The sequence below is a fragment of the Poecilia reticulata genome, chromosome 19 (assembly GCF_904066995.2).
Source record: "Poecilia reticulata chromosome 19, P_reticulata-male-v2, whole genome shotgun sequence".
Classification (NCBI taxonomy): domain Eukaryota; kingdom Metazoa; phylum Chordata; class Actinopteri; order Cyprinodontiformes; family Poeciliidae; genus Poecilia; species Poecilia reticulata.
The window spans coordinates 5,332,307-5,347,302 of record NC_088848.1 but is presented as its reverse complement, the minus strand read 5'-3'; the positions used below and the strand labels follow the sequence as shown (position 1 = coordinate 5,347,302).

At 39.3% G+C, this 14,996-nt stretch overlaps 1 protein-coding gene across 2 annotated transcripts in view; it reads right to left on the bottom strand.

The window, feature by feature from the left end:
* The window catches only part of svild (supervillin d), a 49,277-nt gene that overhangs the window by 17,732 nt on the left and 16,549 nt on the right, over positions 1–14,996 (bottom strand). For both annotated transcript variants that reach the window (XM_081600513.1, XM_081600514.1), the window contains exons 3-8: positions 12,806–12,840; positions 10,251–10,294; positions 4,573–4,670; positions 2,909–3,008; positions 1,214–1,746; positions 326–461 (exon numbers count right to left, since the gene is read on the bottom strand). In XM_081600513.1, the coding sequence (XP_081456639.1) occupies positions 326–461; positions 1,214–1,746; positions 2,909–3,008; positions 4,573–4,670; positions 10,251–10,294; positions 12,806–12,840 (946 nt within the window). The remainder of the gene's footprint in view (positions 1–325; positions 462–1,213; positions 1,747–2,908; positions 3,009–4,572; positions 4,671–10,250; positions 10,295–12,805; positions 12,841–14,996) is intronic.

Here is a 14,996-nt window from a genome sequence, read left to right as displayed (position 1 = left end):
AAGGAAGAACAAATGGACAGAATATTGAGATGAAAGGATATTGAATAATTTCTGTAAAGAGAAATATTTTCTCTTAATTTTTTCTTTGCTTATACATATCCAGACATGAAGAATACTGAAATCAGATTTTGAACCATAACCTCTAATTCAGCTTCCAGATTCCTAGACGGCGCTTCAATCTCGTTCAAAAATGTTCAACTTAAATTTGGTTCAACTATGTTCAAAAAGCAGAAAATCTGCAGCAAATATTTGATATTTTATTTGATTCTTGTCTTTAAATAAAAACAGCTTTTTTTGATGTGATAAACCCGATGTGGGAACTGACCTTTTTCTTCCAGGCATTCTCAGCATCGTGAAGCTGGTTGAAGCGATCTGTCAGTGACGTTTGAATCACCTGCGGCGGTTTGGACTTCCTCGTTCTGTCCTTATTTTCACCGTCCTCGCCAGACGACACAGCCAGTCTGAGAAAAAAAAAAAAAGGTGTCATCAAAATTATTGCGGAGCTCTTCAAACTTGATCCAAACAATTTTTGCTTGTCTTGTTGAAAAACTTTATTATTTTGTGTCAAAAGTAAAAGTAGTGAAAAGAACTATCAAAAATTTACCCAACTGTTTAGGTTTAAGCCCAGTTTAATGCAACTCAATCAGTTTGCCTGGAAAGTTCGATTCGTTTGTGAATGTGCAGCCAATCTGCAAACTCCGGTTCGTCTAAAAACCAAAGTCTCGGTTCGGTTGAAGTGAACTTTGGTGCGTATGTGAATGCAAGCGTACCGGAGACCGAACTACAGCGCAGAGTATTCTGGGTAAATACAAACAAAGCATGTCCAAGGTCTTTTACCGACGACAGAAGAAAAATCCTACAACCACTAAAATCTGACAATACTCCAATACTCCATTGTTGTCTACACACTGCGAAGGAGTGAGTTGTGCTCATGTATACACATGAGCACAACCTCAGAAAACCTTCTGAGGTTTTCGTGTCATTTCCTTCAACAACAGGATGCAGCGCCACCAGAGGCGAGGGGGGGAACAAGTTGGGGTTGGATTGTTTGACACAATGCAGTGAGAAAATGAACCACACCAGCTGAAAATGTAACAAATATTAAAATTTTTGTCCCGAATCTAAACTATTCTACCAGAATATCAGGTGTTTTATTTGCTGGCATTTCCCTGTTTGATTCCATCACTATGTGCGCGTCTGTGCGTATCCTGACCTGTGTTTCAGCGCGGAGCCTTGACTCTGATCAAAGCTGCTCTCCAGCTCGTCGACGTCCTCGGACACGGTCGACGTGGTCTCCAGGCTCTCATCGGGCGACGGACTCCGCATCTCCTCAAAGCTCTCTCTGCTGCTGGTGCTGCCACCGCTGTTCTTCTCCTCTCGGTGCACGCTAAAGCTGCCACCGTCCGGGATGTCATCAGCTGGTGAGTCGTCCTCTTTATCGCTCTCCCTGCTGACCTCTTCCTCAACATATTCCTCTTCTTCCACTTCGTCATCCTCTTCCTCCTCACTCTCAGGGTGGCTCAAGGTGACGCTGGTTTGCCGGGAAGGCATCCCGGTCGACATGCCTTCGCTGTGGTCCGACTCCACGCTGGTGGAGCGGCTCTTCTTTAGGATTCCCCTGATGCCCTGAGGACCAGAGTCTTGGCGCTGCAGTGAAGGTGCAGACTGGCTGAGCGGACTGGGAGGGGGCGACGCATCTCTGTTCTTGCTGGGTGGAGAAGCTCTGTCTGAGAGGAAACTGAAAGGCTGCAGCAGGGGAAGAAGAAGAGACACGATTTAACTGTCAGAACAACATAAATTTCGTTTCGCCTGGGGACGATAACTCTGTAAGACGACAAGTTTCAACAGTTTGTCTTTCTGTATATTCCACAAAACACTGAAAACCCCAGTTTGTTTTGCGGTTCTGAGCCAGCTCCTGCCTTTGCTCCATTTCTCACCCATTTGTTGCCATTTTGTCCTTTCCTGCTTCCATTCAGCACATGTAAACAAGCCAATTTATTAAAAAGAAATGACAATGTTTTCAAAAACTTACTTTTATCATTTTTTGTTTTAAAGGACTGCAAAAGCTTAATGTTTGTTAATAAAATCTGTAATACAACTGAAAAAAATAATACAATTTCAGACTTCCCTTTTGAATAAAATCAAACATTTTGCAATCTAACAGCGAACAGATGTTACATGAAATAAAGCTGCAAGGCTGAGGCATCTAAAAATATCCAACGCTTTAAAGCTGTGATCAAGAATTTAAGACTGCAACACCAAGTAACGTATGCAGTGTGAGCTCAGTATGTTATCACTTAGGAGAGCCGACAGCAGCTGGAACAGTCCCCACGCATTGTACGGACGGGCCAAAGGTTGGGAGGGCGTGCTGATTTAGGAGGAGAAGCAGATTGTGAGAGCAGGCTGGGTGTGACAGTGTAATGCTAACCTGGTGGTCTTCTTTAATAAATACTGGAGCGCAGAGTGCGGCTGTGTGTGTGTGTGTGTGTGGAGCTAAAATCATCACCTGTGGGAATTGGTTTAAGATTTGGGCAAAGTATTGACATTATGTCTGCTTATGGAAAAGAACAAGTGAGGATCTGTGTTGTAACTCTACATTAAGAGAAGGAATTATAAACTGAAAGTTGACTTCCAAAGAAAGAAAGAAAGGAAAAAATAAAAAAGGAATCTAAACTAAACCAGGCCTTAAAAACGCCCAGCCAAACTTCAAGGTGCGTAAGGGTTTAGGAATTGGCTTGCATGAGGTCTTTTTCAGTGCAGGAAAATACAATCCATCCAAACACAACCCACAGAGATCCCTTTAATACTGTAGCTGAGTTCATAGATTTATGAAAATGCGATCCAATTCTTAAGCAAATGTTTTAGCTTTAGAGCTGCACAATACATCAAATTTCACATTAAAACTGACCTGCTTCTGCTCGGTAGTTACAGTATTTTCCTGTTGCTCCTTCCAGGAAGATTCCTGAGTTGACTCTTCCATTGCTTTTTCTTTATCAGCATTGGACAGGCTGCAATTATAAGAAAATAATGCACAAGACTGATGGGAAGAATACACAAAACTGGGTAGCAATGCAGATTTCACTAATCAAAAAACTTAGGACGACAGAAAAAGCACATTAAAAAGCAAACTTACATTTAATAAATAAAATTCAAGCTGTATGATACATAGGTGTACATAGGAGAGGCTGCGTTTCACTGTAACTAAGCTAATCATTAATATAGATCACAATTTAAATGCACAATTTAGCTGTTCTAATATAGTAATAAAATCCCATTTTAATGTTACATCTCCTCCTAATACATATAATTGACAACCCTTCAGAGTAGAAGGCATAGCAAAATGTCCTGAATGTTAATTATAGTTTCCACATATCAGAACTAGCTGAAACTGGTACTGGCAGATCAGAGCCAGACAACATTCTGGTGCATATTTACTTTGTGCATTCAGTAGTTTTTATTTATTTATTTATTTTTTACCTCATTTAAAGACTGTGAAACAAAAAGTTTCTGCATCAGTCATTTCAATCTGGGAAAACAACAAGAGACGGGCAGAGACGATGCGTTCGAGAGCACCATCCTGTTTCTAACGAGTCCGTCTCTAAACCGATGGGAAACTGATTCAGCATAATCATAAGAGTCAAATCTGTTAATGGTAATGGAGGTCCATTTATAAAGAACCCCTATAGTTTTATTGACCACTCAATGTGCTTTACACTAAGAGCCACATTTGTACAAACACTCAATGTAGCATTTCTGTCTCTCCATTACACACAGGTCGTTAATGACAATTAGACTGTCAGCATCTTCCTGAAGCAAACTTTGACATAAAAAAAATTCAAGTCAAACAAAATGTTTTATTTTTTCTTTTACAACTGTGTTTCAGCTGTAAGTTAGGTGTGGGAGGTGGTGGCAGAGAAGCTTCCCCACATACAAGAACAGTTCAAAGCCTGTCCGGGAACTGTCTTTTAATTACCTCAAGCTTCACATTTTTATTTAAAGTGTTTTATTTTTTTTGTTTTAAATCAGTGAAAATTCTTATTTTGTGTAACTGAAGTTTGCTAAAAGGACCAGCGATGAAGTCTTAAGTGGAGACAATAACATGAACTCAAATGCTTCCCGACTGGGCGGGAAGCTGAACAGTATGAATGACGACTCAGGCTTTATGCAGACAATAAAGAAAAAAAAAAAAAACTGAAAGAAAACTCAAAGGTTGCAAACTGCACTGTTAACTACAGCCTGGCTATCAGCCCGACATTCGCTCCGGTTTGGTGCAAACCATTGTGTGTTTGTATTTTTATAGTCTCATGCAGGCTAGTCCTACAGGTTTACCTGCCTGGTTTATCCCTTCAGCTGCTTATGACATTTGACAGGCATTCAATAGGATCTATAATAACCTCTGCGCTGCATTCGGCATGCTCTGTTTGCTGCGCGTGGGTGGCACTGCTTTCCAAGTTGTTTCAGTCTATTAGTGAAGTCTGAGCCCCAGCTCACACATTTCATTAGGAAGCAAAGAGGTCGGATAAAAATCAAATAAAACAGTCCCACCCACGCTGAAATCACTGAAGCGCTCACCTGGTGGAAGTTCCCTCTCTGTCACTGCTGATCAGTTGATGCTTTGTGCTGTCATCACAGCGCTGGGTGCTGCTACCATCCACTTCTCCCTCCTCTTCCTACAAATACAGAAAGGTTGAGGAAATAAAGATTAGGCCAAGATATGGAAGCAATCCTGTCAAAGTCCTACTCCAGCTGTAACGAATATCCCGATAAAGGAAGTGAATAAATAAGACTCCACCCCTTCTTTTAAGAATGGTAGTTAACCCTTGCAATGCTCCAGCAAAGCTGGAATGTAGCAGAATGCTGTTCAACATAAGGAATAAATGCATAAAAATATAATTAAATGCACTAAGTGTACATTTTTGAGTGAATGCATTTGTAACAAATTTTCATCCATCCATCTTTTGTCTGTTCCATGGAGGGTAAACGGGTAGCTGGTGGAGGAAAAATCTAAAGATGAATGGACTGGTTTCCAGATTTAGAACACAGAAGTCCTAAAGTTGAAGAATTTGTTGAGCAAAAATAGAAAGTTGCCTATTTGGAATTATTTTGGCTTTAAACGGGATAAGAGAGGTAATCTACAGTATGTAAGCAGAACGCTTTGCCATCTGTTTCAGCAAAGGGCCTTTATCAGAGCTTGACGATGGAGCTGCAGCACCGAGTTATTGCATAGCGTAATCAACACTTAATGCTCAAGGAAGTTTGTCATGGTTTAGCCACGACAAACGTGGCTGAAAGTGTGCTGAAATCTGCTTCTGTCCAGTGAAAATTAAATGAAACAACGTACAGCTGTGTTACCATGGTTTCAACTATGTTTTCAGCGAACTTGTTCTAAATTGAAAGCTCTAATAACTAGGATAAACAAATACATAAATACAAATTGGTATTAGTTTTCACCAGCAGAAATACAAATAAATGCAAGAAGGGCGGCAAACGTAAAAACTCAATTCAACCGAATCATACAGTTAAGTTCATTAATGAATGAACTTGAAACATCTTTTATTTTCTTCTCCCAGCTGGGTTCAAAACTACTACCTGTACTACAAAACCTCACAATATGTTTATATTTCATATCCAATATCCTTAAAAGGGAAAAAAAATGAATATGCAGGCTGCACCTGAAGAAAACCTGAAAACTGATATCAGCCAGAAATCTGATGGGAGCATCTCCAGATAAAACTATGTAGCAACTCGTTTTAGCAAGATACGGGTTACATTTTAACTTCAGGGACCTTTAGCAGGAACCACTGCAACAGTTATAACTCTCCTCTGTTTCTACTGCACGTATCAAGGTAAATATCAGACCCAGGTGGACATTTGCACCAGAAAAAGGTCAAGTAGGAATAACATTTGATATTATACTGAATCTACAGAGTGGACCTTTTGGGATGGAGCATGCAAAACACATTTTGTGCATTTCTCAACATCGTATTTCAGTCATCTCAGTTAAACTCCCTCATTGTTCATACTTTCTGCAGATTTCAACTGTCAGATTTTAAACCCTTGCCCTGTCTGTGGAGAGTCAAACTTATATTTCAAAGTTTGTATGTTGGAATGCTGTGGAGCATCATTGAAAAATCAGAATTTATGGTTATTGAACAGCTGGTTGTAATCCTGACGGATGCTGCAGTCCATCTCACCTCTGGAAAACGAGTGAAGCTGCTGTACAAGACTCTGAAGATACCTGGCATTTTATTTTCATGAGGGGACCGAACTATTCTTTACCATCTTAGCAGGGCATTGGGGAGGAGAAAGTCAGGCAACATTCATCATCCTTGGATGTGATTTACATAAAGATAATGCTTACTGGGTTTCAGGGCATAAAAACTCTGGATAGCATGAGGGAAACCCAGTTAGAATGCTTTTACATGGCTTTGATTCTTTGTAAATGGCTCTTTGAAGACCCCATCTGTAGATTTTTTTTAAAAGATCTAAATCCAGGAAACATAAAGAATTGCTAAACTATGCACTTGCTGGGATTATTGTGGGCTCTGAGGTGTGTTTGAGGCATGTCTAGAGTTGCTCTTGTTCCCCTTGAAAACAAGCAGTGATGCGTTTCCTTCAGGAACGTTCAGCGTTTTCATGGAATCCATTGTTCCCTCAACCAATAAAATGTTCCCTGCCTAATTCTGCACTCCTTTTCTCCTCCACACAAAACATTTTATTGTGGCCAGATGTCGTGTGTGCTAAGATTGTAAACTTTTTGTAAAGAGGATGAAGTTGTTTTCTGCTGATGGGTTTCTCATAAAGTTAGAATTTTGTTGGATTTTCTCAAACCATGAGAAAATCCTTACATAAACTTGCAAACTGCTGCACATCATTGTACCGCTCTCCATTTAATACTGCAAATTTGGTCGTTTCATGCCTCTTTTCCGGGGATGATATAGTCATTTGCAATGCAATAGAGCATTGGGGAGAACAGTTGGTCGCAGCAAACGGGCAGCTATCGAATCTTTGTCTCAAACGTTTACATTTTTGCTCTGTTGTATTACAACAAATAGCTATAATGATGCAGCTATTTGAAGTATGTTTTCTGTCATTTTATGGCTTTTTAGGGTTGTTGCAATTATACGAGATTGTTTCACTTAAAATGTTCCTCCGTTAAAATAATTTAACAACAAATCCCATGTTGCTGTTGGTTGTCACAAAAGCTCAGGTTGTGTTTGACCGTCTCAGTCTTTTTAAATGGGTACGGCCGCTGTATGTCACGGCGACACTTTTGGCCTCAATTACATATTAAAATGAAATTGGCTGAGGATTTTTGAGAATTGCAGCTAAATTAAAATGAGTGACAACAAATCCTGTCCTCTACGACTGACCATGCATCAACTCATAATGCACCTTTGGGTTGTTTCGTATCAGTTTTCACTAGTCATTTGAAATAATTTGCCATTACAGTCAAATTTTGTCTGCCATTTCTGTACAGAATAAAAGAAACCTTCTTTAAAATGATTTCAAAACTAGTTCAACCTACTCAATGAACAGACGGGAACGTGTCCGTTTCTGTCTTTTTAGGTCTACTAGTGAGTCTTTTTCACACATGCTGAGAGTGAAGCTCGCAGCTGTGAGAGTAAACACTTTAGCAAACCCCTGGCGTGACCTGGTGAGGATAAGTGGGTCTCCAGCTGTGAAGAAAATACCTAAAATTGTGTAAATACCCCAAATTAGAGAAGCCTCTTACAAGCTAAGTGCTGCCCACTGATCGCTGAGAGAGGAAGTTGTTTTCTACACAGCAGGATTTACAATCTTCTCCAAGACAGATTTTCACTGAGAAAAGTGAGAAAAATCCATTTATAAGCGAGTTAATTCTCTTCCCAGAAGTGTATTTTTTTCTGTTTGCATTTATGCTAAAAGGTTGATGAACTGAAACTCATCTCCGATGCAGTCTTCTCTGACTTAAACACTGACTGACTTTTCAATAGAAACTGTGGAGGAGGCATAAACGACCAGAGGATAGTGAAGACAGACAAATGGCAGCTTTCAATACAGTTAACCATCAAATGAGACACTGTGCAATAACATATATCAGGGAAAATCACAGATGGGATGGAGCATTGTGAGTACGATAGGAACCTGCTTTCCCACAAGGTTCGTTTGTTGGAGCAACTTGCTACCATCTGGGTTTACTTGGCCAACATTGGCTCTGCTGCTGGTCTGTAATCGCCAAATTAGAACAGCTATTTACATCAAACATCATGAAACCAAACCACTTCTGAAACCTAAGCAGCCTGGGAAAACCACATATGCGTCCATAGTTCATTTTTTTTAAGCTCACATGTGCAGATCTCCCTCAGGATTTGGGACATTTTCAAATTTTGTTCCATAGATCATCTTTTAGCATGAAGAAAAAAAAATCTTCCCACAACTGCTTTAATCTCTCCATAGACTGTGCATGCTGAAGTCATGAATTTGGCCAGGTTTGCAACCAGGTGCAAGAGTGTTCGGTGTGCTAAGAAATGGCTCAATTTGTTATTAATGGAGCTGAGCTTCCAGAGAAGAGCTGAAGTGTGCAGCAGCTGCTCTGGAAAAAGCTGGGAGTAAAGCACCGAGTGGAATGGAAAGAACTAAACACAGGCACAGTGTGTGACATCACCCACAAATCTGCGTGTTCAGGTTTTTGGAGCTTGAATTTATCCCGTCAGTTTGACGGCTTTAGGGATTTTCATACTTAAATACTAGCAACATAGAAGGACAACTGAAAAACGTGAGCCGTTCAAATTTATAACAAGAAAAACCAAAAGACAGGTGGAAGTCATTAAAAAAGAACACTCTGCAATTATTGTCTAGTGATGAATGTAAAGGTGAGGAGGCGACACCAAGTCGACTGACTATTCGATGCTGAAAAAGGGTTCATATTTAGAGGATTTGAATAAGTAAATGATGAATTGTATCTAATCTTTCTATGGATTCACACCGACCTGAGTTAGTTTCTTTCAGGTGCATGATAATCTGAAACAGTTTGCTGTATGCAAAATGCAGACAAAAATGTGCTTAGAATACCTTGAAATTAAAATGTTACTCTACAATAGAAGAACATACCCTGACTGAGCTGTAATTTTACATTTTTTCACCCCTTCCAGGACAAATCCAAACATGTGTTTATTACTATAATCGGAAAACCTTAAGAGGAGAAAAAGGTCCATTTCTAATTACCATCCCTGCAGGTTCCTTGTGGGGTCGGTGCTCATCTCTAGCAGCTAACTGATGAGAGCCAGTCCACTACAGGAGACCACAGAAGGCAAACTGGGGCAGTTTAGAGCAGCCAATAAACATGTAATTGCTTCCATAACTACTTTCCAATTGTGGTTTCCATTGTATCATATTCCAATTTTCCAAGAACAAAACAAACCCATTTGCCAAAGGACATTTTGTGCTGATCAGACATCAGTGTGCCACCCATTATGAGGGTGTTTCGATTTACTTTGGTTTCATCAAAGATGCAGAGATGGAAAATCAGAACCATAATCAAGGTGAAAGGAAGCAGAGAAGGGATGAAAAATCCCAGCAGATGTATGAAATGATGGCACAAAAGAAAAAAAAAAAAAGGTCCCAATTGACCTGACACCAAGATTTGAACTTGGGACCTTCTTACTGAAAAAGAACAATGCTAACAACTGTTGGGCCCTGCAGTCGAAATGAAACAGAGGCAAACCAAAACATTTAGCTTCCAATAATTGTTGTTGGGAAAAACGGTCATAAGATGAAACATGGTTGGCTGTACAAACAGAGAAGGACGCAAACCAAAACCTTTTGATGAAGACAGACGATGGCAATGGATTTTAACTGTCATACTTCATAAGTAAGATGTTGTTTATTACATAATGACAAATCATGTGGCGTGACTTCAGGCAAAGTGACTGAATTGATCAAATCAACACGTCAGGAGGGAGAAGATAATAGTCGGTTTCTAAGCTAGCCATTTCCAGCTTTTTCGATATTTATGAGGCCCAGCTAGGTGAGCTACTTCCACAGACAAACTAGTTTGACTTGAGCAAGTAGAAGCCACGGTGAAGGTTCCCACAGTTCATAAACCCATCTGTTAGGTGAATTAGTTATTTTAAATTGCCTCTAGATATAATTCCTGGTCCTGAGTCTCTCTGTTTTGCCCTGCGATGGAATGGCAACCTGTGTCGAGTGTGCACCCTTTAGGGATGGGCGGGTTCAGGGTAAGGATGGATGAACGAATGGATCCTTACCTTAAAATACGACATCTTGCCTGCAGAATCTGAAGCCTTCTCAGCTGAAAAGGACACAAGCAAGGTTTAAGTTTACAATGAGGATTATGATTCTCAAACAATAACCTATAGCATGCAATAAGTCAGAGAAAAAAAAAGATTATGATTAGTTGTGGTTAGTTGAAAAGAAAAGTGATAATCTAACACCCATGCATGCAAATGTTTCTCTGAAATATATATATAAATGCAATCATGCAATCTTTTCCAAACTGGTTTGTCCTAAATTGGCTTCGTTCTCCACATAATGACTTGCACAGAGAAATGCTTGCAGGTTTTTATGGGTTGAAGTGGAAGTTGTCCTCACAAGGGACAGCATGGGGATAACATCCTGAAAAATGTAAACAGTGACGTTGTCAACATTAACTTCAGCGTCTTAAGCTGAAAACGGCAAATGGAAAACTTTGCCTCATGTTCAGTTTTACAAGTCAATGATGGCTCAACAGCTCATTATAGTAATAACAATATTAATAATATCAGATTTTTCCATGCAGAGGAACAGATTCCCTCTGTGCTCAGGCATCTGTTCAGGGGAAAGGTAGAATCAGGTCTCATATGAGCTACTTGATGAAAACCAGCACCGAGATTATCATCTCCTAATACGAACATGAGGAATCCATTACATTTAACTATCTTCAAACACACCATTAATTTCTTAATTCACCACAATTCCATCCATTCTCTCTCTTTAAATCTGTTTTTATTGTCTTTTTTAACCAAAATAATGGCTTGCCTCTGAAAAACTACGTGCTTCGAATGAAAGAGTAAAAACCCTCCACGTTCTGATTTATGCTTCCCAGCTCCCCTGCTGTTCGGAGCTTAGCATGATTTACTTCAAATGAGGAAACATTAAGCATTGCAGAATGGTGACTCCACTCAAACTGCACTCATAGTTTTGACTTGAATCCAGTGTTTTTCTTTTAGATCATCGGTGATTCAAGGCCAAAGCTGGAGGGAGAGAGAGAAAAGAAAACCAAAGCAATGGAAAAACTCCCACTAAGGTTAACAGACAATTCAGTAAGTGTTTGCATCTGTCCTTCAAGATGGCCCTCTTAGAGCTGTGGAGAGATTATTGGATCGACCTTTGACCTGGAGCTGAAAATATAAACAAATCTAAAGCTTGTAAGCTCTGAGAATAGGGCAGTATTTAAATCAGCTTTATAAGACCATGAGAAGAGGGGAAGTCCTCCCAGCATTAACAAAACTAAAAACTTACGGTATTTACAAACTGCATGCAGTAAAGTGGTTTTGTGGTCGCAGTTTAACAAAGTTGATTCTGGGTAAGCAGTTCAGAATAAATCGGCTGGATGATCAATGAAACTCTTCAAGTAAACATGAGACATTGTCAGGCAAAAACTTCAACCCCAATGCCAGCAAGTTCTTCTAGCTAAATAAATATTCTGACAGTAAAAACCTTAATTCTCTCCTGTCAAACAATTTACCAGCAATGTTTCTGCAATTCCAAGTACACCATAAATATGTCAGTGTTTCAGCCCAAATTAAGAAAAAGATAATCAAAATGTCTGCGTAATGTCAGAAAAAGCTAAAAGTGTCTTTAATCCTGGGCCGAGTCGAAGTGCAGCAGCCTAAGCAGAGAAGCCCAGACATCTCTCTCCCCAGGCACTTGGACCAGCTCCTCCAGGGGAATCCCAAGGCCTTCACACACCAGATGTGAAACGTAGTTCCTAGCATGTTTATTTAATTTAAAACAGAATATAAAAGTAAAATAACCGCAATAAGTCTGGGGCTGACTCTGGTTTCAAGCTTTAAACTCTTCAAAATAAAAAGACAGAGTGGCTTCCTGGTTGCAGGACGCACCATCTATTCCACCACCCTCGCTTATAGTCAGTTGCACACAACTCTTAGCTGCAGTTGGTGAAGCTAAAATGAGATGCCTGACGTTTCCTTGTCAGGCACCTAAGCATGTTGATAGGACACACATTTTACACAGACCTTGTGTGGACTGTAAGAACTCCAACAACACATGGTCACAGGTTTCAGTCTGACGGCAACATTGTTCGACATCAGAAGGTTACAAATTGCACAAAATGAGAAAATTAAAGCAATTGAAAGCAACGAGGTGGATGATTAGAAGTGAAAGCTGCGAGTGGTCCAATTAAATCATCTCTGCACAGCAGCAGAAATTAGAATGTACAGAATGCAGAACTAAACAAGTGCATCACATAACAGCATATCAGAATCATCAGAAGAACAAACTAGCATTTTAAGCATATTTACATACACACACAAGCAAAAAGTTTGGACAGAAGGCTGGAAACTAAATGCCAAGCAATGCCCTCTTCTTTCCAATTGCAAAAACAAACTCATCATCAGGGATAATAGCTCGCTACACCCCTCCTGACTGGAGGGTTATTATAATGCCAGCATCAATAAGGTGATCAGCAGTGAGTGAGCTCAGTGTTCCTTTCAGACTGACTAATAAGCAACAGTTGAATGAGAAAGCAGCATGTGGAACAATAGGGGATCTGAGTGCAGTGAAAGTCGAGGGTTCAGCTTACCCTTAGGCTCCTCCGGGTCATCAGTTTCCAGCAGCCTAACAGAGTGAGAGAAAGGCAGATATAGATGAGGTTACACACCAATGTGACAGAGTAATGGGACTGCATGGCTGTTATAACCAAACCTTGCTAAGATCTTACAGTAATTTTGCAGTCAACTCATTTTAAAACAGTTCAAACAATCTTGGATCTGAATAACGGCAGCCATCCAGTTCATTTGTCTCACTTGATACGAACTCAACACATTAACACATACGCTTGTTTCAGCTGCATGCTAGCAGTGATGTAACAGCGCTGCCTGGGTCGCATCTGAAGGGAGCAATTCATCTCTAAGTAATGGCCGTTAAAAATGGATGGGGACGGCAGCTCCCTGGGGAAAGGGAAGCAGGGGGAGCAGTGATGTAACAGGAGGAGTGGAGGGGGGGATGCTGGTGACACAAAAGGAGCATCATAGTGGACATCTGGAAGGGGTTAAAGGTTAATGAAGGGCAGAAAGTGGCATGGTGCAGATCAAAATCAAGGCCTTGAGCTATAGGCTATAGAGGTAAATTAACTTAAGATCCCGTCGATTTAAAATCCTTATTTTATCTAAACGGGATTGGACCAATCAGGCGTTCAGTCAGAGCTAAACATGACTGCATGACATCATGATGCCTGCCACTTTGGGTCAATAAACTTGTGCTATTTGATTATTGGTATGGAGTCGATGTTTAAAATGTTTGGGGCTGGTTAAATTAAAGTTTTAATGTGATTTATCTGTCTATTGTGATCTGCATATTAGTGCTTAAAACTTTAATATCTGGGCCAGAAGGAGATTCTCATTGTAAGGTTGTATCCTCATTGTAATGTTATTCTATTTATAACTAAATATAATTCTATTTAGTTGTAAATAGAATTATAACTAAATTAAATTATGTTTAATAACTAAATTGAACATAATTTAGTTTAATTTAGTTATAATTCTATTTATTTAACCATAAAATTATTTTTGATTTTGTGGTGAAAAGGGGTTTTTGGATTGGCAAGCCTTCACAAATCTATGCAATTGTGGATATAATTTATGTACATAGACTAGATGTATATAAATAAGTGTAAAAATGCAAGTAATTGGTAAGTAACTGTATTCAGCCTGACAACATATTTGCCCTTGCACAGCTATTAAAGCTATTAAACTCCTTTGCAACCGCAGGGCAAGGCGACATTGGTCGACAGAGCAGGGTTTTATACAGTCCAGATTAGATGCTGCACATCAAACATGAGAAGACAAATTTTTATGCTTTGCAAAAAAAAAAAAAAGAAAGAAAAGACAAAAAAAAAGAAAAAAAATCTGTAAGAAGATTGCAATTTCCAACAACGGAGTCCTTTTTGTTACAATCTCACTGAGGCTTGTTCATTCTGCAATTTAATTGGCTTACTTAAATTGCTGTTAAACTAAGAATGTTTACAGGTTTTGTTAAATATAATGAAGCCAGAGCTGCACAACATAATGAATTGCATTCATTGCTGCAATATCAGTTTGTAATATCATAATTGAAATGGGCTGAATGCAATATTTTTCTGATATTTTGCATTCGCAATCTGAATATCAATGATTTATTCAGCCAGTTGGATGGACTCCAAACTGGCCAAATCGGGTGTATATTCCTAGCAAGTAGATAAAGTTCACAGTTTTGTAAACAATATGCAATGATAAAAAAGAAAAGCGGCAAAAAGAACGTGTTACTTCTAATTAATATTTTACTCCAATGGTATCATAATAAAGCTTTTTTTCTGATTTGGTAAGCCGTAGTTAAATCAGGTAATCAGAGCAATAAAGTAGTTTCACTATAAGAAGATGGGGAAAAAATTTAACTGCAGACTAAACATAGATTTTGGAATGGCACTCATCAGGTCTGACAGTCAGAGTGAAGAAGGGCTGTTTGGTTCAGATAGACGTCATGAGAGACAGCTTTCCTTATCACTGAAACCACTCAGTTTCCTTTATACCAACACTTTAACAAACATATCGTCAATGAAGACATTAAAAAAAGATCAAACGTTTTAAAGTTTTATTTTCTTCAGTGAAATTACAGATTTTATTTTAGGACAAATTTGAAATAACCTAGAGAATCGTAATTCCTAACTAAAATCAATAACAAATTGATTTTTTGTCGTCAGCTGACAAAAAAACAAACAAGTTGTTGATTTTCTCTTT